Below are 27,346 nucleotides of genomic sequence, written 5' to 3' on the forward strand. Positions count from 1 at the left end.
AGAGTAGCTAAGACACTTGCTGGCTTTGTCATTTGACCTTATCCTACAGTTTACCTCCAAACCAGAAAGCTTTCACACGTACAACTTTTCTCAGGAAAACTAACATTGCATCCACGTACAGCATATATTTAGGTTTTATGGCTGCAGAACTCACAATCGAGGTGGCAAGAGAAACACCTCCCACCACCACCTGTAAGCCTACGTTCTGCCACACCAGTTACCCCTCTCCCCAGCCACACACAGCACCCGCAGACTGCCTTCTGGACGTCGGAAGTCCTCCTTCCCCCATTGAAGCCTGCTTTGCCTCTGAGGTACTACAACCTGAACAACTGTTGGAGTATTTTTCCTCAAAAAGTTTGATGCAATGGCAAAAGGGTCAGAGGCTGAGGTGGAAAGTCTCCTCAGCAGTCCCTCTTTGCCTTGTAGTGCTTGGCACAAGGACTTACAACACAGAATCATAGAAGGCATGTTTATAATTATATTTAAGATCAAATAAAGAATCTCTCCATCGACGACTGTTTCCTATTTTCCACAACATCACATTAAAAACAATGTTTACCAACTTAGCTCATACAATTTCTTTATCCATCAATTTCAGTGAGTGTACAAATTTAGATAAATACCCAAGCACTTTCTAAGTGCCCATGTGACATCAACTGTTCAGCATTTGTTCGTAACACTTTACCATACATAGTCTTCTTGGAATTAGTCAAACAATAGCAGCAAATCTGTCACATAATGAAACAAGTGTTAATGTATACTCATGTTGGCTGTAACTGCGTGTGCAAAGCTTTGTACGAAGCTTTCCTTGTATCTGAGGGGAAAAAAACACCACCACCAAAAACCCAAAATAAAACATATTATCTACCCTCTCCAAAAAGAGCAAATAGTAGGATTAAGTAAATAATAAAATCTTTTCGATTTTAGACTCCTTTGATCTGATCCTACACAATTCTTCATACAGACAGACCCTTATGCTCGGAGTTAGTGACCCCAGGACAATCACAAGAGCCCACATATATGAAACTACAGGCAAAAATCTATGCCTCTTATTCTGACTTTCCTTGAGGTCCTCACTGCTCAATACTCTGGATTAAAACATAAATTTACTTGTACTCAGATTCCAGCTCAAAGCAAACACGTAAATCAAGACACGGGACTGTAAGACTTCATTTCCTCCCATGAGCTTCATGCAGAGCTCATCAAGAGTGCTTACCCTTAACGTAGGTTTTCAAGGCAGCTAGGCAACACTTTGTAGCAGCAATTATTAGTTTATAACTTGTAAGCAAGCATTCCAGAGATATCGTAACTCTGATCTAACACACAGAATCTCTCACATCTAAACTAACATATATTTACAATTTACCTCTGACAGCTTTAGTGTTCTTTATATCACATTCTAGTTTTTATTCTTTTACACCACAGCCATAACTATAATTCCTGCCCATCATGGCCTTCTTTCATTTGCAATAGCCCTTGCACAGAGTATTTTTACTTTCAAAGCAAGCTGCATCTCCCAAGCCTCATATATTTACAGAAAACACAAGCAGGTGGGCAGAGCAACTTTGAAGTTCACACCTATTGCTACGAACAAGCCCAATACCCTGATTCATAATGAACCTTAACCAACTGCCTGAGAAACTAGCATCTTCTAAAGGCTTCAGTCTCCACCTGCATATTGAAATGAAGATTGTTTTAGAGCAAGTTTGTTTTCAAGCTCACCCACCCTGACAGGATTTTTCATGCCTCTTTTATCCCACAGGTTGTTTAGGATTCTTTTTTTCTCCCTATCCATCTCAATGATGGACTAGTTTTTGTATCTGCATTCAGTTATTCTTTCTTAGTGCTTGCATGTTAGTCTGACTCTCCCTGCAAGAAACTGAATACAAAACTATGTTTTTACATAGCCGCTGTTTTGGTTAGTATTCATGCTTTCACAATACTTAAGGAAAAAAAAGTTACACCATACAAGAAAGCATAAGCTCTCCTTTGAAAAATATTCTCTTTGCCTTAAGTAAAAGGTGAAAACAGACTCAGATGTGTCAAGAACAATGTTCATATATTTTAGGGGTACAGAAAATCAATAACAACCTACATGCTTTTGGCACGTAACTACATTTAAAAGAACATCTGCAAAATCTCAGGCTTATTCCAGAAGCAGGATACTAGAATACTAGTGTCAGTACACTAACACAGCAGTAGAGAAGAATAAAGCAGTTTCCCTTTCCATCGAAGGAAAGGATGACCTCAGTATGAAATTAAAAACTACAGGTTGCTGTTTAAAGTCTTTTTGATGGGAGAGAAGTGGGAGAAATAATACTGACCTCAGCTACACAAAATGCATCAAAATAATTACTTCATAACTTAAAAAGGCAGCATTTGGCTCAAAATAGAAAGGAAGCACTTTTAAAGCTGAATATATAGTGAAATACAAGTCTTGCACTAAGTTGTAGCAGTACTCTTCAAAAACAGCCCAGCATAACATATTTCTAAAAGAAAACTCAAAGACCTTCACTTGAAAGAAAAGAATTAGGCTGCCGTGAGTGGACAATTTCTTACAGTCAAAATTTCCATGTTCAGGTTACACTTACATTCCTCAAAATAATAAGCCAAGCTATTTTCAGAGAGATTAGCTTCTTTTTTAATAGCTAAGAACATTTATATCAATCTGAAATTTAAACTTAACTTATGATATTCAAAACAAGCTCTCAGACTACATTGTTTACTCTTCCTCTAACTTTAGCAATCACAACTGTGTTAACATTCGAGCACTGCATTCTTAACCCAAAATTCAAGAGCACTGAGCACAAGTCATATTTTGCATTTCCATTCTCATCGAGCACAGTGAGCCATTCATTAGCAGAGACCAGGTGCAGGCTCTACTTCTGCACGTTGCGACTGCTCTGGTAACAATACAGCCAACACCACGAAAAACTTCACTACTTTGGCATCACGGACCACAGTGCAACATGAGACGAGCATAGGAACTTCACTCCTTTATAGCAGCTCAAAGCAGCACCACACTTTCAAAGCAGAACAACGCTCCCAACCACTTCATGCAAGGCAGAAACACCCGCACAGAGGAGACCACGCTGTTGAACTGCATCAACAGACGATTGGTTTCAGTCACCAGAGCTCTCCACTGCTGCCACCTCCACCCTGCTTTTTAACCAGGACAGTTTTACCGCTGGAGTCTGTCAAAGGTTTAATTTAAAAGTCCCTATAGATGCTTATAGCTAACCCAGCAGGTCTACGGGGAGCCTCATTTATGCTGTCCAGACTGAAAGGTAACACCACATTTGGCCAAGCAGTAAATAGGAAGGAAGAATCCCACTGACTACCACTCTCAGTTTGAACTTACAGAAGTTGCCCATAACACAGTAACTTTCCCACATCTTTTATATTCCAGTACTACCACTGGGAACAGCTGCTCCCACACTGCATGCCCAAGCCAAAGGGCTCATTTGGGTGGCTCACTCCTCTGAAGTAATTTAGGTCCCCAGATCAAAGTACATCTCTTGCATGTGATTCAGCATGGATTCACTTTGCCCTCTGTAAAAACACAGCACCTGGTCCAAACCCTCAAAGAATTTGCAGTGCCCTGCTTCCCATGGGCACAGAGAGCAAGTGGAGAAAACCCTGGCCAACTACCACCACGTGGCATGGACTCACCTGTCGGTAGCACACAAGGGATCCCATCAGCACCCATCGGAGGTTTTGGCAGGTAAACCATCTTCTCACAGGGAAACGGTTTTGTTGGAGGGACCAACATTCAAGGTGGTGAGTCACTGCTCTATGGTCTAGTTCAACAGCTACTTTCAATACATATCATATCATCTGCTGAGAGGTTCTATACCAATGACTAAGTTTTAAAAGAGATCAGGCATTTCCTACCCCCTGCCTTAAATTACTACTGGATAATATGCACTGGTAATAACAGCAGTACAAATGGGGGTAAACTTACCATCTCCTCATGTTAGAGGACACCTCATCTACACTGTTTATGTGACTACTTTTAATATCACGAACTGAAAAAGCATTTCTTCCATAAGGGCTTTCTCTTCTACACTTTAACACAGAATTATATTACACAAAGTATCTTAAATTAAAACTGACAGAGTTCAAAGTTAGTCCAGTTCAATGAGCTAATAAACAAAGAGGTCATTGGACTGTTAGTTTCATAGCCTGCATAACTTTAGAGTTAGGACACAGGAGAAGACAAAAAGATAGATATCAGTCTTATCCAAAGCTAGACAGGATTACTGTGGACTTTCCATCTCCTTCCATGACTGATCCTGATCTTTCTGTCCTTCCCACCTAGCACCAGCATCCTCCAATTTTTATTGCTTCTCTTGAGAAAGCACAACATCATAAAGCATCAGGTTTAGAGCTATATAGCAAGTTACACACAAACCTTGTTTGTCAAAATACTATGGCTATTCCAACACCTCCAGCAACGGATTGAGGTTTTATCCGGTAAAAACACTATCATATTTAAGAGAGAACATAGTTTAGTAGCCCAGTAAAGGGTATCTAAATTGATAAGATTACAGATACTGCCACAGAGCAAGAGATGACTGTTAGAAGCTTACCTTTCAATTAAGGCATACCACATATGCATAAACCTACTGATTCACAACCCACTTTTAAGCTTCCAGCCCATGTTGAACCAGACGTACTAAAATTGTCACAGTAATAACATATTTCAGAATCCTGCGGTAATACTTGAACATACCAAAAAATCCAAAGATTTTTAAGACAATACAAAAACTCAAGTGTGTTTTGAATGCATTTCACAATGTGCAAAAATCAGAACTTGTGCTGGCAGCAACTTCAAAGGGTTAATCTTGTAATAGATATCTAACAAGATGTCTAACATCAATGCTACACTTAGATCAGAGCATCATTCTGAATTTTTCAGCTGATGAATTCATCCATTAGGTACAGTCAGAACTCAAATGTCTCTTCACATGTGGTTCAGGGAACGGATGTGAACTGATGTCTCCAAACAGTCAGGAGCAAAGCTCTAATACAACGTGTCACCTATTTCTCCTGTGCATTAAGTCTCTCCACAGAGATTTCTTTCGTCTTTGTTAGCTGTCAATGAAAAGATATTCTGAACATCTATTTTCAGCTTTCTTTCTTTCTGCTTTCACCTGTTACATCTGTGCTTTTTATTTTTATTTTTTTGGGGGGTTGGGGGGCGAGGAGAGATGGAGGGGTATAACATTGTCCAAGCCTACCACACATTCCTAAATATAGTCTGCTAATAAAAATGCGTATGTATGCACTAAATTTATTTCTCTATATACGTAATATTCCTACGAGGTAAGTATAGCTAAATAAACCAGAAACAACACCAAACTGGTAAATAACAGATATCCTACAACTCAAATTAATACCAAGGAAAAAGACAGCTCTGTAGTTCAAACACCCGAAATCAAGTCACATGGTTTTCAAGTTGTAGGAAATGCTCCAGAAAGGAACCTTATGGAATTTCTGCATGCTGACCTACCAGACTGTGGTAGGTCCCATCCACACTAGAGCCAGACTTCTGTGTTTTCAGCACTTCACCATAGTCTGCTGCATCAAAATTAGTCTTCCATACCATCACCTGCAGAAGAAAGGCAAGTGGCTAAGTTGCGTCTATTAAAACTTTTCACCCGCGTTAGCTTAGAGGTCAATTGTGTCAACTTGTCAGAGAAGAAAAGGCAGCTACGCACCAGGCTTACCTAAGACAGCTTTGCCATCAATCACGTTAAAGAGCTGCTATTTGTAAACATGCTACTGAATAGAGCTGTACTATAACTTAATTCTCAGTGGGAAAGTGATCTCTTCAACAGCATTCCCTGAGTCAGGAACATCATGAAACCAGAGCTACCTAGATAACTTCAAAGCAACATCTTGATGAAAAGGAAAGATTAGTACTTTGAGATTAACGTTAGAGATCTTGAGCTGGTTTGTCAGCTAAATACCAAAATTAAGTCCGGCTTAAAGGCACCTTTTCTTCATAACACAGTATTTATTTCAGAAGAGATGAGGAGTTACAACTGGGCTTCTAACACAAAAAAAAAAACCAAACACTTCAACATATCAAGAGCAAATCTATGGAGTAAAATCCTTAACAATGACACTCTGTAAGTCGAAAAAGTTTAAGAGCATTGATCAACTATTTCAGAAGTCTGAAAGACATCTATGAATCTGATCAGGTCATTTTGGTTAACAGAAACATCAGTGTTTATGCTTCACTTGCAAGGTTTCATTCCCACCTTCTGTGAAGTGTAAAAAGACTTTTTTGTACTTGCACAGTGAACCAGTAAGGCCATTCCACTGCGTAAAAGGAAGATACGATGCTATTATTGGACAAACCATCTCTTGACAGCTTCACAGGTCAGTGAACTGAAGTGGTCAGCTTGCTGGACTAGATGAACTTTGAAGGTCCCTTCCAACTGAACTATTCTACTCTATTCAGTAAACATGCCTTTTCAGATGGGCTACATGTTGTTTATGAAGGAATTTAGACATTTTCTCTCTGACCTCTAGAGATATTCTTGATTATTGTCATTAGTTCTCATATTTCTCCTGGATCCAGAAAGCTAGTGTTTGATGAGATCTATTCCAGAGAAAAATCTTATACACAAAGACTAATGCTGTTTTTAATACATATATATACGTGAAAGTTCTTTCTCCATGCACAAAAGGAAGCATTGCCTACATTTTCACATGTAAACCTGAGAGGAAAGAGGCAATTCCTTCATGAAAGCTAGGTCCAGGAAAGCCAACATTCCCAATACATGCACTCAGCAATACACAACCTTGAGCTATGATGGTACTGATTGCCAAAAATGTCAGTAATATGAACACATGCCATAAATATACCTTTACAAAACAGCTTCTGGGGAAGCATTGCCATTTAGTCTCTCAATTAACAATACAAGGAGATGCTTTGAGGAGAAAGAATGAACCTAATTTGCAATGGCCATTACTCTGTTTAAAGAAATCCCAACCAAATGAAAGATAAACAGGACTTGATTAAAAAAAGAAAAAAAAAGTCTAAAGGAATTTACACAGTAGAAAAGTATAGGCTAACACATCCTCTCAAGATAAAAATAAACAAAAGATTCTTGGCTATGCCCAGAAATCAAGAACAAAAATAGGATTTCTAAGAAGTTTTCTACAGAAAATAAATAACAATGAATTGCAACGTAACTGCAACTCCCAACATCATACTAGGGCTCTTTTGGGAGAAAGAAACAACAGCAGAAAACGCATACTTATTCCTTGTGTTAGATAAGCATTTCAAGAGCAAACCTTAATAAACCCCATGTAATTTTATAGGGAAAAGAAAAAAAACTAGAAATGTCTCTCTTGAGATAGCCTGTTTAAAATCTTTTTTAAAAAAAGAAAGGTGTTATTAAAGAGACAGGATGGTAAGCTATGCCACCTAACCTAGCATAAAATGGAGTTAAAATGCAGTAGATCATGTAACTGTCATGAACTACAGGCCTAGGACTGGTTTTGTTTCTTCCTTGACAGTATGCTGAAAACATATGTAAAAAAAATGCAACTCATTTCAGCATGGTCTGGATGTATTGGATACGTTTTTGCTTTCTCCCAGGGAACAGAAAATCCAGCAGCTTTTAAACAAATGTGAATCGGGATTACAATTCAAAAGCAGAAGCAAAAGGAAGAGATAACTGCTATGTCCACAAAAGCACTTTACCAGCAGCATGATACACCTAGACAATCCTAGAGTACAAATGAAGCTCAGAGAAAAGTCCAGCTCTGACTCAGAAAGCCATGCAGCTTTGCACCAGCTCCTCCCACCACCAGAAAGACTTGCAGCCTATGTTCATGTCCAATCAGACTCAAAGCCGTCTGGGGAGATGGCTTAGCCACAGCCTCTGAAATAAAACTGAAAGGACAGATTTAAGGGAGAAGGAGAACCCTGAGGAACGTGAAATACAACCCCCTGTCCTGTAGATCAATGGGCTCTGGGAGAGCATTCAGGGAAGCATCACCTCATTTCCTCAGATAGAAAACTCAGTGCTCAGTATTTTTCACTTTCTTTTTCTCTTCTAAATATCATTTTTCCTCTCTTTGAAAGCAGTAAGATGCCTAGAAAACAGTAACAGGGCACATAACTATCAAATAAAAACAGTTACATACCTGTTCATCAGAACCTCCAGAGGCAAAGAAGTCTCCCGCTCTTGAAAACGCTACACAGGTGGCTGGACCCTGTGAATAAGTTTAAAAGAAGAGTTTAAAAAAAGTGGGAAAAAGCAACAACAAAGTGTTACAAGCTCCATTTACTATACCTTTACAAAGCATTTCTCTTTTAATATCAGCAGTCTAAAGACCAAGTTTCGACTACTCTTCTCTGTCAGGTAAACAGCCCACAATTAATCATAGAATCATAGAATCATAGAATATCATGAGTTGGAAGGGACCCTTAAGGATCATCAAGTCCAACTCTTGATACCGCACAGGTCTACCCAAAAGTTCAGACCATGTGACTAAGTGCACAGTCCAATCTCTTCTTAAATTCAGACAGGCTCGGTGCAGTGACCACTTCCCTGGGGAGCCTGTTCCAGTGTGCAACCACCCTCTCTGTGAAGAACCCCCTCCTGATGTCGAGCCTAAATTTCCCCTGCCTCAGCTTAACCCCGTTCCCGCGGGTCCTGTCACTGGTGTTAATGGAGAAAAGGTCTCCTGCCTCTCGACACCCCCTTACGAGGAAGTTGTAGACTGTGATGAGGTCTCCCCTCAGCCTCCTCTTCTCCAGGCTGAACAGGCCCAGTGACCTCAGCCGTTCCTCGTACGTCTTCCCCTCCAGGCCTTTCACCATCTTTGTAGCCCTCCTCTGGACACTCTCCAACAGTTTCATGTCCTTTTTATACTGTGGTGCCCAGAACTGCACACAGTACTCGAGGGGAGGCCGCACCAGCGCAGAGTAGAGCGGGACAATCACCTCCCTTGACCTACTAGCGATGCCGTGCTTGATGCACCCTAGGACACGGTTGGCCCTCCTGGCCGCCAGGGCACACTGCTGGCTCATATTCAACTTGCTGTCAACCACGACCCCCAGATCCCTCTCTTCTAGGCTGCTCTCTAGCGTCTCATCGCCCAGTCTGTACGTGCAGCCAGGGTTTCCCCGTCCCAGATGCAGGACCCGGCACTTGCTCTTATTGAACTTCATGCGGTTGGTGATCGCCCAGCTCTCTAACCTATCCAGATCCCTCTGCAAGGCCTTTCCACCCTCATTCGAGTCCACAACTCCTCCAAGTTTGGTGTCATCAGCAAACTTGCTCAAAATACCTTCTATTCCTACATCCAGATCGTTTATAAAAATATTGAAAAGTACCGGCCCTAAAATGGAGCCTTGAGGGACACCACTGGTGACCGCCCGCCAGCCTGACGCAGCCCCATTTACTATAACCCTTTGGGCCCTGCCCGTTAGCCAATTGCTCACCCATCGTATGATGTGCTAAGCTTGCTGGCACTTATTGTTTCCCACATTTTTGCCTGCAGTTTAAGATACTCACTCTTCAATACCCATAGCACTGAGACAGAGTGAGGAACAAGCCAAGTTTTACAGCTTCAGCCTTTGCCTTGTTCCCCCTCAGTCATCCTCTTCCCTTTAGAATCAGCATCTCCTAAAGCTCCCGTTCATCTTTTAAGAATTAGTGAAACTGAGTTTTGTTAAGCACAGACATCTGAAGGATAAGTTCAAAGTAGAAAAGGAGGTTTACATACACAAAGACACGCACAGTTCTGCATCAAATGGTGCACTGATAAGACTATGAGAAGAAAAATACTCCAGCTACTGACAATTCTGAGCATTCACAAAACATAAGTCATTCCTCATAAAAACACAAGGTTTTTTAGAAGAAGTTGGAGCCTGGAAGATGGAGTCACCACTCCTCAAATTGCCAAGCCTTCAGAGTTTGTTTTCCAAGCCCCTCTTCACACCATGAGTATTAGAAACATGAATGAAAAACCCACCAAACCAAGATTTCCGCATAATCATATAGCTCCAGGGACTAGAACTTCAAGAACTACCGAAAATCTTCAAGACACTGACAGCACAAGACAACATATTTCACAGACCACTGTGTGTAATAGAATTGCCTTGGAAAAATCACATCTTTTCTCTGCACGCTTTCCCAACAGCCTGTCTTTGAAGCATATACAGCTGCCACTAAGGGACAGCATAAAACACGACTGATCAATAGATGGGATGAGATGCAAGAGATGAAAGACAATCAGTTCTATCACGAAGGAAAGGGATGTTTTCCTCTTCTTTGTTAGTTTTTTGTTTTTAGTCATCACATGCTCTCCCTATGTATTTATAGGCTATTCCATGCAAGCTACTCACTACAGAAGACAGAGTTAAAGCTTTTGTCATTCCACTATGATGTAATTTCACAACATGCCTGACCAGCTATCAACCAAACCAATCAATTTGCAGTGATTAATTTGGCCAAGGTTAGAAGCATTTCAAATCAAGGAATCCGTTCAAGCAGAATAACTGAATGCACAAGACTCACAGCAGAATCCAATTCTTCTTCTTGGAGACTTGGTTGTCAAGAATCCACAAAGCACAAGATCATGGTTCTCAGCACAGGAGGAAGAAAAAGGCACCGTTTTCTGAGGAGCACTGGAAAGAAGAATAGGTGGCAGAAGAGCGGCAGACAGAGCAGCGCAGCAGCACGAACAGGTACCTGCAGCACCACTGGAGAATGCAAGAAGCAGGCGGGCACTCCTTACACACAGTTGTTTGCCATTTTTAAGCTACAAGCTATGATCTATGCAGGCTTATGATAGTTGTCATGTTGTTAAGTGAAATATAGAAGGCTGGCTTAAAACAGCTTTTCTCCTAATAGTTTTAGAGAACAGATGCGAGAATGAATGCATCCAGGATCACTGTCATACAGCACAGGCACTGGCATTTTGAAGAAGCCTTACACTTAAAAAAAATAAAGTCATTTCTGAGAGACTTTAAGTGGTACTGACTGCTAAAGCACTACTTGAGCAAAAGCATGCATCTCACACCATGCATTCATTTTAATGTATTTTCAACCTTTAAGCAAGCATGAGGGAGGAAGCACACAGGAAGGATGAGGCAGGCATCTTCTGACACGCAGCTAAACAGAGCTGGGAAATCGATAAGTTTGTTCGAGCACAGGCACCACAGACGAACTATTCTGGTTAGAATAAACAGGCAAGGATCCAGACAGGAGGTTTTATGTCAACTGCTAAACCCACTGTCTTGCAGACTGTTCTAAGCTTCTCCTCACTCTACATCAATTTACAAGGATGGACCATTCTAATAAGAGTTCATGTCTTCCCAAAGGGCATTGCACAGGAATCCCAGATCCAGCTATTTTTGGTTTCCCTTTATTCTTTACTTAAAAAAATACTAAGAAGAACAAATGCATCACTATAAATCCTGAAGCTTGACAAATACATAATGATTACATTCAGGACAAATGCACAACTGTCATTGCAACGTCCGTCCTACAGTCCACTGTGCTTTCAAATGTGCTGGCACAAGATTATGCCAGCAATACTGTGTCTCAATGTGTTCATGCCTAGTGTGAAGAGTTTTAGCCTCCTTAAAAAGCCACTAAGGTAATTCTATATTGTCATTTCACCTGAAGTAATTTCAAAAGGTTTCTGAAGCCTTCCATTAGGAAGATCTCGTTCTGGAGACATCTTGCCAGAATTGATCTTGTAGCAGCGATTTCGAAGTGCACGCACAAGCATTAGTGTAACTAAGCTTGTTCAACCAACACAGCATTAAATACTGCAGATATTTCCAACCAGAGAGACTGCCGTCACTCAGCCGAGACAAAACATGCTTATGGTGCCTTCTCCCACCCACTTTCTCCAACCATTCAGCTCTCTGACAACACCAGGAATGCAGATTCTCTAAAGGAATTGAAAAAACAAGAGACCAGTAAGCAGAACAAGTACATAGCCAGAGAACTGCACAGGGGTGAATACTGCTCAAAGATAAAGTTTTTTGAATCAAGTGGGAAATGTAACAGAAGGGAACAATTTATGCTGTTAGTGCACTGTCAGGGTATCAGATGCTGTATTTTAAAGAATTGGCTCCTGGAAATAAAGAAGTTGAGCTCTAACTAATAATCCAGTAAGGGTTGGGAGGGCAAGAAACCATTCAAGGCTTTGCTTAAGACAAAAGGTTCAGGAACAGGACAAAGTGTAGAACACTGGAGAACAGTAGTGTATTTGTGAATTGTTTTTTAATCAGTCTACCTATTTCAGTGTATTTAGTCAAAATTTCACACAATAAAAATCACATCAAAACAGGCACTGAACTGACTCTGAAGTCATGCCATTCTGAAGGGGGGAAAAAAAAAGAAAAAAGGAAGTAGAGCAGAACACATTCCTCCCAAAATAGAAACTGATATCAAAGGCTGAATGTGCCTTTATAAGTTGACATAAGAGGAACAAACAAGTCGATAGACACAATACCCTCTCCAGATTTGCTGACATAAATTACGTGAAAAGTCTTTTTGATACATGTACTTACAGCAATCCCCCCAGATATAACAGGTTTGCTGTAGCAACATACAAATAATAATTTGCCAAATATTTAAACTGTTAAATACTCTTTTAAATTGACCTTTTAAACAAACGTGAAAAAGTCACGCATAGTAAAAAAAAAAAAAAAAAAAAAAGCCAGTGATTAGGCATAGCCTAGCTTGCATTCATTCCAGGTAAGCATGGTGGAGATACAACATATTTGTGATGCAGTCCTGGACAACAGGTACGTGGTTGGAGACTGAAGAATTTAAAGCCTCCTTCAGATGTTTTTTTCCTTTAAACTTACTGTCTGCATTAAAAGTGGCAAAAAGCAGCAGTTGCATATTCTTCTAGCCAAGTTGTAGGAAGAATTTGAGGCTTATTTCCCATGTAGCTAGAACATGTGAGGTGCAACCTTCTCATAATGCCCTAAGGGTTCAGGAGCTCCCGTTACTGATACCAAGATACCAAGGCAGCAGTAGAAAACATTTCTATTTAGTCCTCAGCACACCAACAACATGAAGACTGTCAGGTTTTTGTGCACCTCAGAGTTTGAAATAATAGATTTTGGTGATACTGGGAGAGAACTGAAGGAAGCCTGAGGAAAAGTACAAAGAGCAAAAAGTCATTCACTGGAATTGTTGAGTGGGAAGAACATCACCACTAATCAATATTCAACTCATCTCCTCCGGTAAGGGAGCAGCACCAGGCAGGGTAGAGACAAACCCCAGGGAGCCCTGAAAGGAACAAACAGCTCACACAACGGATGCAGCAGAGAAACCTGGAAACACACATACTTACATGGTAAAAAAAAAAAAGGAAGAGAAAAGAAGAGAAAGCCATACAAAAGGAATGATAACGGGATCAAACCTAGTCCTTTGCAGCCAAGATCCCAATGAACAAGATTTGGGCAAGATGACACAGCCATAGCATGGTAGCTGAAACTCCAGGTGCCATCCTACGTTTAGCTGCCTACATCGGTATGAAAGGGGAGGCACAGTGTCTTACACAATCTAATTAATGTGCAGGCTACCCCCAAGAGACAGCAACTACTTTCCCTTTCCCCACCTTTGTGTTCTCCCATTTCCTACAGATCAAGGCTAATGATCACATCATTTATTGCTCTAGCAATCCATCTTGATCAGCTTATGCAAAACAAAGTGCAGCTTTAAGAAAAGATACTCAGAATTATTCTGAATGGCTTTAACGTAGTCTGCCTGCATTGTCTAAAGGGATGGTATCCGAAGGCAGGACACAGATTACAGCACTGAATGACTGGCAGGATGATGGTAGCATCTGCAACCATTGACGAAAGCATGACAAGACACACCAGGATGAGCATCCCTGAAAACATAATCTTTCAAAAGGTGAAGCTAAAAAACAGATCACTCTAAAGAAATACTGAAGAAAGAGGCCAGGAGTTTGGTTTGGAGAAATGGAAATAAGCCTGGAGCAGAGTCATACCTACATGCAGATCACAGGTAAATGGGTACCATCTATCCAAAGCCAGCACACAATCACAGAGAAAGCCCTCTTGAAAGCTTTTCCTCCCCAGTAGAACCAGTAAAGGAAAGGGGACACGTGACTTCAAGAACAGCAGGGCCAACGCTACCAATTTAAGTCAAGAGAGAACAGACTTCTGAGCTTCAGCTATGAACAGAGCTAAGATTTTGGCTTTAGAGTAACAGACGGAAAAAGAGCCAGGCTGGAACTGGCCCAGGATTAAACCAGAGGAAAGAAGTTTAATGATGCACGTTCTTCAAGATGAAAGGAATAGCAGAGAGGTAGTTGGAGAGACAAGTGGGGTCAACAATGCTGGCAGAATTATTTAATCTTATTATTTTTTTTTTAATCTGGGAGAAAATAATACATACCAGACAAGAGCCAGATAGATTAAGGGAGATGCCAAGAGCAGGTACAAGGCATAACTGGGGGAAGTGAGTAATTTAATTCAAAGAGAGCTGCTTCTCCTGCTGCCCACAGGGAAAAGAGGGAATATACCATCCAATACATTCATTCAAACTCTCTTGGAACAAATGAACTAATGCAATGAAGAAAAAGGAGATGTGAATGGTGATGAGGTCTGAGGAGCAGATCAGAGGCAGCAACATGCATGCTGGAATCCCAGGCATGAGATAATCAGTTCAAGGAATGAAAAATAAACAGGGCAGTCATTGCCACTGCTCACATTGCTTTCAACAGCTCCATAGCACAGGAGAAAGATGGCAAACAGATGGACCTGCAAAGGACAATGGGTAGAGGAGCAAGAGATGGAAAAAGTGATCAGGACAACTACGAAAACACCAAGAGAGAGTGAGAAAACAGACAAATGCATTTGAGCATCGAACAGCACAGATGGTCTGAGATGACATATTGACCATCTTATTGGTGTCATCAGCAGAGATCAGTGAAGGGAGTTCACTGAAGGCTGATTCAAATTAACAGGCCTTCTAGTAAGGAGAGAGCACTGAGCAAAAACCTCATGTTCAGTGATAAACTTGCTTGCAGCAAGGAACACCCAGCTATGAAGTTCCACAGAAACGGTGAAAGATGGGTCTGGAGAAGAAAGCTGAATTCAGGTAGGAAGGCAGAGCCAGGAGGAAGCATAAGGGGCAGTGAAGGTAATAAAAGGTCACAACTAACACAGGTGTTTCACAGTCTGGTACAGGATGCAATACATATCCTGCAGAAGAAGCATCAGACAGGAAAATCCAAATCTTAAAGAGATGAGCTAGGGAAAAAAAATGGAGAAAAAAGTTATAAAAGCCAGGGATGCTTGTTGTCCCTTACAAACAGCATGGATATCCCAAAGACAACATGGAGAGAGGAGATGGTACTATATACTGGCAAATCAGGAGGTGCAGAGCAGAGCTGAGTGTTGTCCCCAAGTGTGTACAGGGTGGCAAAAGATAGGGGGCATGGAAAGAATCTGCATTCCACAGGCTAAGAACAAGAGGGGGAAAAAAAAAAAAGTTTAGCTACAGAAAGGTGGATTCCTGGAAACTGCACAATGATGGTGACAGCACAAAGGACAGAAAGGGAGAGGGAAAGAGAATTAAGGAGAAAAGCATCAAGGATGGAGGTGGTAATGGCAATAAGAGCCTTCCTCCACCACAAGTTAGGTGTGCTACAGCTTACCACAGGGAAAAACAGTCCTACTTCCCCACCATACTGGCACCTTGTAATTGCATCTCCAGTAGCTTTTCTATTCCTGAAAGCTTCAGTTAAAAAAAACAAAAACAAAAAACAACAAATAATACACACAAGAGAAGAACAGAACCCCCATTTCCTTTTAATACCTGAAATGCTAACCTAAAGCCAACTGCATATTCTAACACGCCCTTCTCTCCCTTTGCTGATCCACTTCTAGGCCGCCGTGAGATGTCCTCACACCCTCCAGAGATGGCTAGGCCTGCATGAATGCTTAATGCCACCTTGGAAGAGCTGGCAGCAGAGGCTAAAGGAGCACATTCGTTTCCTGCACACCTGCTCAGATCTTGCCCTTAAGTTAACCAGCAAAGCAGAGAGCACTTATGCCACCCAGGTAGGTAGAATGCAGCTACTTCATAGTCCAAGTTGAGGTTGCTTGGAGAACTGTAACTTTGCATTTTCTGGCTTCCTATTTATAAATATAACCATACAGATGTTTTCTAAATATTTACCAAGAACTTCCATCCATTCCACTACAGAAGTTGTCTGGAAATGCTCCAATCAAACCATCCCAAAAGGCAGACAGCACCGTATACATACTTGCTCTTTTCCAGCAACTATCCAGAGGTGACTTACAAGCCCCAAAACATTCTGTTCCTCCATGATGATTCAGTACCAGAGGTGGACTTACATACCAACCTGATGTCTCATCTGTATGGGCTTAGGCAACAGTACTTCACAGCCCGAAGCACTCCAGAATTCAAATATGCAGCACAGTACAGAATGATATTCCACAGCTGCAAGATGTCAACTCCAAGCTGCAAGCTCCCATCTCTAATGATCCTTCTGCTACAACACGGCCAGCTCCATTACAATTTTAAAAGACAGCAATGTAAACTTGGCAATCCTCCCTATGTAAACTACAGCTAATCAGCTGGTAACAAAATCCTGGCGCTCCAGCAGTTGCGTCAAAGTATGTCTAAAGAACCTTAAGACTTTTTTCTTCAAGTGTCCGCTTGCATGCAGCCTTCCCAGAACAACATAACAGCAGTCAGCTGTCAGAATAAGAACTAAGGACCAACACAGTCACCCACACAAAGTCACAACTCAAGAATGTCTTCAGAACAGGCTGTTCATTTGGTGACTAACCCACAACCCTCGCTTAAAAAGGCAAATCTACTTAGTGACCAAAAAAATCCACCCCCACTTCATTTTTTGCCACTTTCAGATACTGGCAGAAATCACAGTGAGACTGGAGGAAAAATCCCTGAGTATCCCATAGCCCCCATTTATACATCAGAGAAGCAGACTAGAGAAGCAGCCAGCACAGGAATCTACCCCAGTAGCTTCTGATGAAAGCACTGCATGTTGTCCCTGCGGGTTGGTTACTGTGAACAAAGCAAAGTTTATCACAAGCTTTAAGTGGAAAAGATATATCTGTCAAATCAGGCATTAAAAACCCCACAACAATACAGCACATATCAGCAGAGTGAATGCCAGCCCAGGGCAATGCCAGGACTGGTTCTATACCCATCTCACCTTAATGTAATACCCTGAAAGAAGATCAAAAAGCACTGCCAGCCACTTTTATAATTCTACTCGTTTCCAGACTAACAGAGATATAATCCTAAAACGGCAACAACCCTTCAGCTGGGCTGCTGTCACAGCGTTTCCAGTGCCAGCTTGGTAACATCTGTCACTCTCTCCTGGTTATCTCACTGATAGGAAACAGTGTGGGGTGGGGAATAATAACGAAGGAGCTTTGACCCTACATCTCAACAGACAACTCAATAAACAGTTATTTTGCAGAAGTGCTGAGTTTAGTAGAGCATCAGTCTAAAGGGACTTTCTACTGCCTAATTCTGAACACTTCCATCACCAAAATCGATTTCAGATACTCAAAGCTATTTTTTTGTGTAACTGCACTCTGTGAGAAGTTTAGAAGGGAGGAAGGAATGGAAAGCAGGTTCAGCCTCTAACCAAACAATAACCAGCCACATCACTTTCTAAGAGAAGAATTAAAGGTATCAAGATCCACTGTCCCTCCAGACTTACCCTTTTCCAGAAAGCTACTTCCTAAGCACTTGCATAACCAATTAATGCAAGGGACAAATATGAAAATGAGATTAGGACAACAGGTAAAAGCCTTGCCTATCTGATCCACCCAGTCTAGTTTTCAAAATAAGAAAGTTTTATGCAGATGAGGTTTATGTGTTGGGATACTGAGTATTTATTATCTTTTCTTTGTATCTTTGTCTCATTCTTTTCAGCATTTAAACCCTTTGGTCAGTTTTATCAGATCCTGTCTTGAAGCAGAGCTTTAAGCATGAGACTGTTACATTTACTCATTAATATCATGAAAAATAAGAGAAGTTTACTAATACACTATAAGAGAGAAGTTGCAGAACAACTTCAACCTTTTTTTAGATATCAGACAATGCAATCGCTAAACATAAAGCCACAAGAAGCCAGAATTATCAATTTTGCAGCTTACACAGATGCCATTATTGACCAGAACCACGCCTCCAACAGCTTCAGGCTGTGATTTTCCCCAGCTAGTACTGATGGCTCAAAACAGCCTCAATAATAACTGGGGGACAAGTAGATTAGGAATGTCTGTTCTTTGTCCCTTTAGAAAGGGAATCTTTAAAACAGGTTTGCTTTTTCATGACTTTGAGCCCCACTCAATGTGGGCAATGAAATTAATTTATTTATTTCCATTTAACATTTTAAAAGAGAGCTCCAAGCATTCATATAATAAACCTTACAAGCAACACATCCAGCAGCATAATACTAATAGGCCAATCAGTTAAACTTACCCAGACAGCAGCATTTATCACCTTCAATTATTTAATTCAGTCAACTAACAAAATGGAAATGTGTGCCCAAATAACATCCCAAAATGCATCTCCTCCATTTTACCACTACTGTTTGCAAGTGTCCTATCAGACAAACAGCATTGACGTTCACAACAGGTCAGAAGGCCAAGTGCTATTTGCACCTCTTTAGAGAGGGAGACAGTCTGAGCTGCAGTACAGAGACTGCAGGACAGGGTTAGAGTCTGGAGCACAGCACTGATGTGTCCCTTCAGTTTTAGGCTTGCATCCCCAGCGTTGAAGCTCCCTGTCTGCCTCGTTTCCTTATCCTCTCCACTCCTGCCTTATCTCCTTTCCTCCCTGTATGCCCTCCCTCCAAAACACTGACCTCAAAGGTTTTCGTTATTATCATTGTTATTATTTTAATAAGCAAGGAATTTTTCAAAAGATTTTTGGATACAAAGAGTGAAATCTAAGGCTCGAGCACAGATTTGCCCAGTACGCTGTGGGTTTGTATGTCACTGTATGAAAGGCTTTTCCTCACCTGGTGACCATGGAGAGTATACAGAAGTCTTCCTTCCAGCAAGTCCAGAATTTTAAGAGTTGAATCATTGGAAGCAGTAACCAGGTAATTTCCAGAGGGGTGAAAGGAAAGACTGTTTACCACAGCACTGTGCACTAAGGATAGAAAAAATGTACACAAAGAATCACCGAGACCAGTTTACATAAGCCCAAGGCAAAAGAATAAAATAAAGTACAGACACATTCCGATTTTCTGTTACAAAGTTTAACAGGAAAATTATCATGGGGGAAACATTCCACAAAAATCTTCAAAGCACTGGAGAACAAGGGCAGCATTCAAATTCTTGTAAAGATAGGTATAACTTTACCGAAATGAAAAAGGAAGCTTTCCAATTATTCTAAAAGAGTTAAGACTACAAAAGCTTCAAGTGTAGCCCTAAAATGTAACTACGTGCACAAGTGAACTATATGATTTTGGGACAGAGCTGGATGTTGGCATATTTTACTACAGGGGAGCTGCTGTTCTTGCTCCCAAGTAATTAATAAAAAATAAAATAAAATCTATAAGCTAGTACATTAAGGAGAAGACTGAAATTACTATGAAAGAAAAACTCAAAATTGGTATTGCATAGGTTTTGTTTCGTTTTTCTTCTTTTTCTTTTAAGTTTACTAACTGACTCTAAGACTCAGTTTAAGAGGAACTAGGAAAGAAGAACCAGCAACTTGAAAATGGTCCAGTAGAAACATTATTTCTTCAGCCATCCAATTCCCCTTACCAAAAAAAAATTATAATTAAATAACAAAAATGAGTAGACAAACTGTTAAAGCATGAACTTCCAATGAAGTGATCCTTCTTGCACAAAGTCTAAGAGTTATTTTGAAGGGAGCTAAAGAAAATGCTCTAGGAAAAAAGTCAAACTACACTTTTATATTCACTAGAACATTAAACATCTACCAAATGTAGAACTTCCCCCCCCCTAAAAAAAACAACACACCTTTCACAAAATAAGCTATTGTGCTTATTTATCTGTAAGAACACACAGTACTTCACATACGCATAGCTTACGTGACATTATAGAATAGTAAAGCTATGCTTCAAGAGCATTTTAACTATCCATTTGTTCTTAATTATACTGAACGCCCTCCAAATGTTCCATCTTGAATCTACTACTACTAATGCAGCCTCCCTCGACAAGCCCCAGACTAAACTTATATTCTCTTAAGTCAGGTATACTTTTCATATCCAAACTGCCTGCTAAAAATACTCACCCAAAATACAGTTTTAAAGACCTTAGCACCAACTATTCTTTTTCCCCCACAAAGAACATATCTACTTTTTAAGCTCTCAAACACTAGATACTTCAGCTGAAGTTCTTAGGAAGTATCTCCTCTTGACCCAGATAATTAAAAAAAACCCCACAAACAACAACAACACCCCATAGAAAACAAAACAAAAAACCTTAATGCAGGTAACTTCTAAACAGTTATTCCTGTAGGTGAACATTGCCTGTATCAAACAGGTAGGTCTCCCTCCCACCCTTATATATTATAGGAGAAAAAGTACACGCGGAGTTTTTTATCCTTAAGGAGCACAAAACACACTCCTTTGAAATTTTTATTCTGAGTAATTTATAATATTCCTCAGCCCTTTACTGTCTATATTCAGATGCAGGCAAGTTCATATCTTGTCAACTAAAGCAAGTCCTAAAAGGAATCACACCAGAAACTGATTAAGATAAAGATACATCCTCTAAGCTCCAGACAGTGAATTAAGTATTTCTGGCTTTGCCAAGAAAGCTTTTCACAATGGCAAGAACTCACACAGGCTGTGGCCATGTCAGCAGTCACAGCTTCTATGCCCAAGCAGTTCTTGGCTGCCATAAGCTCAGAGAAAATTTCATCTTCCTTCCGCCAAACCAGCTCATACCTCTCACAAAAGCATTCACAACACCTCCCCCAGAAACTTGCCAAAACGTCCTACAACTTCACTTTATTTCATTTATTTCACCGATAGACCAGGCGCAGTACGGGGAAGCGTCTCCCACTGCCACAAGCCTACCCTTCCACCAGCCAAGCCCTAGAAAAACAACAGCCAGGTAAGGGACTGCTATTGGGCTCAGGTGTTACCTTCACAGGTTAGCTACTGAAAATTGAGCCATGCCAACCTACTGAGTGACTGAACATAACTGTCTTGAGCCTTGCAATACAGACACTGACTGCACAGAAGTAGTGACACCTCAGTAATCAGAAGGCAGAAAAAAAAATAAAAAAAAAAAGCATGTACTTGAGACAGCCACGGTCCCAGAGACTGATGCCCATCGCCCAGCTCTGTCTGAAGTATAGACACAGGTCAATTGCTCTTTTGAAACAGCAATGACAAAGCAGGTTAAAGCTGCTTCCACAGACCTGCAAAGTTGTGTGCAGGGCATCTCACTTGCACAGGAAGAAAAGTCTTTAGGGAATAAACACTGACCATTTTAATTAGGGGTTTATTTGCTGTACAAAAATAGTTAGCACCAACTAGAGGAGCAAATAAAGCATCCACCTACTCTCCTATACAGTAAATGGGACCAGAGATTCTTTACTTTGGTAAAAGACATACCATACAAGAAGTTTTACAGTTTGCATTCTACTTCCAACTTTCCTTTACAAATGTTACAGTTGGAACAAGCTCTGGCAACAGGAGCAACATAGCTAGAAGACACATCGGTTTTAGAAAACAACCAAGCTTTAACAGGTAAGAGCCTGTGGCAGGGCTACTTATCTACTAATTCCTCAAAGCAATTTAATCTTTAAAATGGATTCCCTTGAAATAAGGCAGCGTGAGCCCATACAGAGGCAAGAGATGCCCTCTAGTGGGACTCACCCACAAAACTAAATCAGATTCAGCCAACAGGCATGTGCATAAACCCTTACAGAGCAGTCTACAAACACATCTCCATTCTATGTTACAAATGCATCAGTTTGAAGCCGCAAGTGCATGAAGCAACTGCATACAACTACCACTGCCGTTTTAGATTTCTTCAGCTTCTATGACTATTTCTAGCTCAAAATTTAGTACATGATTAGGACTTACACAGTAGCTGTTAAAAATAACACAACAGGAAAAGATCGCTTCAATAGCAAGTGTTAGACTAAAATCCTATTCAGAAAGGGTGGGATATAGGGGAAATATACAACTCCAAGACAGAAATAAACCTGGCAATCAAACCTAAACCACATTAGACTTGGACAATTTAATAGCAGTAAGTGGAAAGCAAGAAGAGGTCGTTACTGAGCCAAGTTATACTGTGGCCGGAAACATGCGCTGCAGATCTTGCCACTGCTGAAAAGCTGATAAAGTAGGTTGAAGGACAGTCTGACACTATTCGAGTATTTAAACATGGCACCTATTTTAGCAGCAAGACTTCAGAAAGGCACTTCCAAGTATTGATAAAGGTCACAAGTTAACAATACTTACTACACAAAGAATCACACTTCAGCATTCACAGAATCACAGAATGGCCGAGGTTTGGAAGGGACCTCCGAAGATCATCTAGTCCAACCTCCCTGCCGAGCAGGGTCACCCTGAGCACGTTGCGCAGGATGGCATCCAGGCGGGTTTTGAAGATCTCCAGAGAAGGAGACTCCACAGCCTGCCTGGGCACCCTGTTCCAGCGCACTGTCACCCTCCCAGTAAAGAAGTGCCCTCTCATATTCAGCTGGAACCTCCTGTGCTTCAGTTTGTGCCTGTTGCCTCTCGTCCTTTCACTGGGCACAACTGAAAAGAGACTGGCTCCATCGTCTTGACACCCTCCCCTCAGATATTGATACACACGGATGAGGTCTCCCCTCAGTCTCCTCTTCTCCATGCTAAACAGGCACAGTTCCCTCAGCCTGTCCTGGTAAGACACCCGCTCCAATCCTCTCATCATCTTCGTAGCCCTCCTCTGGCCTCGCTCCAGTAGTTCTGTGTCCCTCTTGTCCTGGGGAGCCCAGAACTGCACACAATGCTCCAGGTGGGGCCTCACCAGGGCTGAGCAGAGGGGGAGGATCACCTCCCTCGACCTGCTGTTCACACTCCTCCTGATGCAGACTAGGATCCCGCTGGTCTTCTTGGCCACAAGGCCACGTTGCTGGCTCACGGTCAGCCTGCTGTCCACCAGGACTCCCAGGTCCCTCCCTGCAGAGCTGCTCTCCAGCAGGGCAGCCCCCAGCCTGTACTGGTGCTTGGGGTTATTCCTCCCTAGGCGCAGGACCCTGCACTTGCCCTTATTGAACTTCATGAGGTTCCTCTCGGCCCAACCCTGCAGCCTGTCGAAGTCCCTCTGAATGGTAGCACAGCTCTCTGGGGTATCAGCCACTTCTCCCAGCTTCGTGTCGTCAGCAAACTTGCTGAGGGTGCACTCTGTCCATTGCCCAGGTCATTGGTGCATAAGTTGAATAGCACTGGAGCCAGTGCTGACCCCTGGGGGACACTGCTAGCTACAGGCCTCCAACCAGACTCCGCACCACTGAGCACAACCCTCTGAGCTCTGCCATCCAGCCAATTATCAATCCACCTCACTGATTCATTGCTGGTATGTGGCCGGTACAAGGTACAATTACAATGATTTGAAATAACAGTCCTCAAAAGGCTTTACGTCCGCTACATTTGTTAATTATCGGAACCAGAAGCGATTGTACATCAGAATAACTGAATAAATAAAAATAATGTTATATGAGAGTTCAAGAAACTGAAGCAGGTTTAAAGTTGAAAGATTTCAACACCCATTTGACCTGACTCCACAGGGACAACACACTTGAGAGGACAACCTTCAGTTTAGAAGCCAGGATACAACCATATTCCTTATTCCTGTGCCTGCATTTTTTTTTTTTTAACCCAAGAAGAGAACTGTTTCAATGATGGTGGTGTCACCATCAGTGCTTAATGGTTTGACTAGACGATCATAATGGTGATGGTGTTTCCATCCATGTGCAAAGAACAGCCCACTATACAGGGCAGAACTACTAAAGGATTCCAAAATTTGCAGACTGTTCCTAATCCTCACCAACCTGTTTTTGCAAAGCTTTTAGGTACTTTTTCATGGAATTCAGAGGACTTTCACAACGTTAATGACTTCTCTGCAAATAGTCTGTGTTTGCTCTGAGATGAGCAACTCCCATTACTCTTATGTACAAGAAGAGGCTGTCTTGTACAGGTCACTGAAGGAACACAAGAAGGAGCGCCCTGCTCCTTAAACCACCGTAACACTTTCTCTGCCTTTCGATTTTAATGGAAACTAAGGAACTTTCATTGAAAGACTATGCAAATTCTTTCATTGACCTGTGTGTAAAGGGATACATACACAAAAGCACTTTGAAAAACAATTAGTTAAATAAAGTCAGGAGGTCCAACTGTTTTAATTTAAAGTTCAATTTTTGCCTTTTAATTTGTGAAGTTAGCAGAAATCAACTGCAAAAATATTTTACTATTTTCCCTTTTCTGCCTGGCATTCAACTGTGAGGCTATAGCAGCAGGAACTGATGCTATCTGGCGTGGATTGCAGAAAGAACAGAATACTGAGCTTCAGTCCCATATTTTCGATCTGCTTGACTAGCATGCCTGAAGTGGTCTTCACAAAAGCTAACAAAATTAAGTTTGATGCACTATTTGTACTGAAGACAGTGCTTCAAAATGTATGGATTGCTGAGCTTGCAGGAATCGGAAAGGACCTTTTTCCCTACTCAATTGTACCAAATGGCAGCACTAATCAGTTTGACAACAACAGGCAATAGGAGGAGATGCCATTTTGAAAGTAAGGATTAAAAAACAACAACAAAAACTAGACTCTTAAATATAAAGCTATTCCAAGGACAAACTAGCCTGGAAAAGGTGTAAAAAGGTCCAAAACAATTCTGGAAGATGAAAACCAAAGGAGATACTGGAGAAGGAACTGTAAGCATATATCATGGTCTAGAACTGCAATTTATTGATTTTCATTTTCCTTCCTCTGTTAAATTTCCATAATTTTCTCATGAAAAACTTAACTTTTTGCTTTGCTGGAATGCATTGGATTTCTCTCACAGACCTACTTGATGGCAAAGGCCACATTCTTTCTACTGCACATTATTTCCTCAAGAACAGTAAATAAAAGCCAAGCGGAATTGCAAATAACACCTATGCACACCTGCAATATGATACAATTTCAGTGCTGGGGCTTTTTTGCCCCTTTTTTTTTTTGATGGTGGGCAGAAAAGGAAAAATCAGAACAGAAGCATCTCTCATCAATCTGCAAGAATCAGTCTTGGAGCTAATACAAAGCAAAGCATGAGGTTTGGTGAAGAAAGGCTTCCCTGGGTAGGCCTAAGCCAATGCCCTTCTGGAAAAACAGCAGGTAATGGAGAGAGAGTCCTGGGGCTTCGGAGCAATCCATATTAAACCATGGAATGGTCAGATTTTTCAAAGATCTTAACTTGCCTTGATAATGTTGAAGAAGTCTATTCATCCTAACATCCCACACCTTCACTGTGTTATCTGTACCAGCTGCAGCAATGCATGTACCACTGGGATGAAAATCCACATGATTCACAAACCTGTAAATTGCAGTTAAATCGAGCTGTTTATATTTAATTCTTGCTGAAGATCAGAAAGGTATTTTCAAGAAGGGAAACTATATCATGATGCACTGAACATTAAGGAAAGGAGAAAATGTAAAAATTCATACTGGCAAACTTCTCTCAAGACCTTGCTTATAACCCCAAGCAGACTGCAGGATCATATCTAAGCATACCTGTCTTCAAAGTTTTGCATTACAGCTGTGTGTAGGAGCTGTAGATATAAGCCTCTGGAAATTTGATGGATTCAATTGTGGAATATTTTAAAGTGTAAAGGTCTGTATAACTTAACAGGATTTCTAGATTGGCATATACAAGAATGGAACACAGATCCGCCCCCCCCCCCCCCCCCCCCCAGCCCCTTATTATTCTTAACTAATTTTGAGATACAACTTACTGAATTTACTACTTTGCTTACTTAACTTATCATGCTGCCTGAATTTGTCTTAATATAATTGTTTATTACTTTGTACTTGAATTTTCAATACAGCAAGAAGCTAGGCATAGTCCCACCTCAGTACTCTAAAGACTCATTTTGTATTTCTGGACAAATTAACTTCTGCTGCAGCTCAACGTTTTATATGAAAAAAAAAATCCCTGATTCCACAACTGAATAGAACAGGATTTTTTTGAGCAACTCTTTGGCATTCTGAGGATGAAACAAAGCACAGAAGTACCAATTTGCCAGCATACTTTTACTTTAATTTACTTCTTCAACTCAGAATACAATTAAAAAAAACAAACAACAAAACACTTGACAAGTCTGGAAGAAACCAATAATTTAAGTAGCTTCAAAAATAAGTTTCTCTGTTCTTATTATTTAAGGCCTGACATACTGGACAGTTATTGAAACATAACCCTTCATGTTCCAACCTGGACAATGTATAACAAGATCAAAGCAATTCTGGAAGCTTTTTGCACCTCGTCTGCTGCTTGCTGCTTTTGAAACAGGTGCTAATCATTTTTTAGGAGGTGGAAATGATTGCCAGGACAAGGATCTCTGACCGCAGTGACAAAAACAGGTGTACAGTCACCACACACCCCACTTGAGCCATCACTACAGGGCTGGTCCTCGTGCCCTGGCAGTTACTTACCCGCCATGCTCACAGAAGGAATGTATACATTCTCTGCTGGTTTTATCCCACAGTTTGACAGTTTTATCATCACTGGCTGATACAATCAAGCGTCCATCTGGAGAGAACCTAGGAAAAGAGTAACAGCAATTAAGAAGTGTCCCCACGCAAAAGGTACACAGGGTCAACTGGATTTGGCCAGCTGTCAGGGCACATCCATAAACACACCTGACTCTTTGAGAAGTCACACAGACATCAATGAGACCAAAAATACAGTTGTGACAGGTTGAGGAAAAAGGCAACCCATAATTCCTCAAGCCGTCCCTAATTCCATAAGCGCATAAAATAATCCTTAGGAAAGTCTTCAGTCTGACTTAAGATCTCCTGTCCTACCTGTTTTAATTAAAGAGTATCTGAAGTTGTTTCTTTACCCTGATTCAAAACAATTCCTATATTTGCCACAAGTATTAACAGCAATGTGATTACTCCCATTGGAGCAGCTCTTAGAGGAGAAGCTTCATCATTCTAATGCCTCAGGTGAACGTACATCATTCATCTAAAAATTTCATTACAAGAGAACCAAGATCAATGTACCTCTTTCAGTGGCATAAATATTACAGGATCAGGCCTTGAGTTTCTAACTGGAGAACATCACAT

General features: G+C 41.1%; 1 protein-coding gene across 1 annotated transcript in view; it reads right to left on the minus strand.

The window, feature by feature from the left end:
• POC1A (POC1 centriolar protein A) overlaps nt 1-27,346 on the minus strand; it is a 58,344-nt gene that overhangs the window by 24,371 nt on the left and 6,627 nt on the right. Inside the window, exons 5-9 of the mRNA XM_048072081.2 lie at nt 26,711-26,818; nt 25,480-25,595; nt 19,063-19,196; nt 8,170-8,238; nt 5,516-5,614 (exon numbers count right to left, since the gene is read on the minus strand). Coding sequence (XP_047928038.2) covers nt 5,516-5,614; nt 8,170-8,238; nt 19,063-19,196; nt 25,480-25,595; nt 26,711-26,818 — 526 coding nt within the window. The remainder of the gene's footprint in view (nt 1-5,515; nt 5,615-8,169; nt 8,239-19,062; nt 19,197-25,479; nt 25,596-26,710; nt 26,819-27,346) is intronic.

The sequence above is a fragment of the Anser cygnoides genome, chromosome 10, assembly GCF_040182565.1.
Source record: "Anser cygnoides isolate HZ-2024a breed goose chromosome 10, Taihu_goose_T2T_genome, whole genome shotgun sequence".
NCBI classification, from domain to species: Eukaryota; Metazoa; Chordata; class Aves; order Anseriformes; family Anatidae; genus Anser; species Anser cygnoides.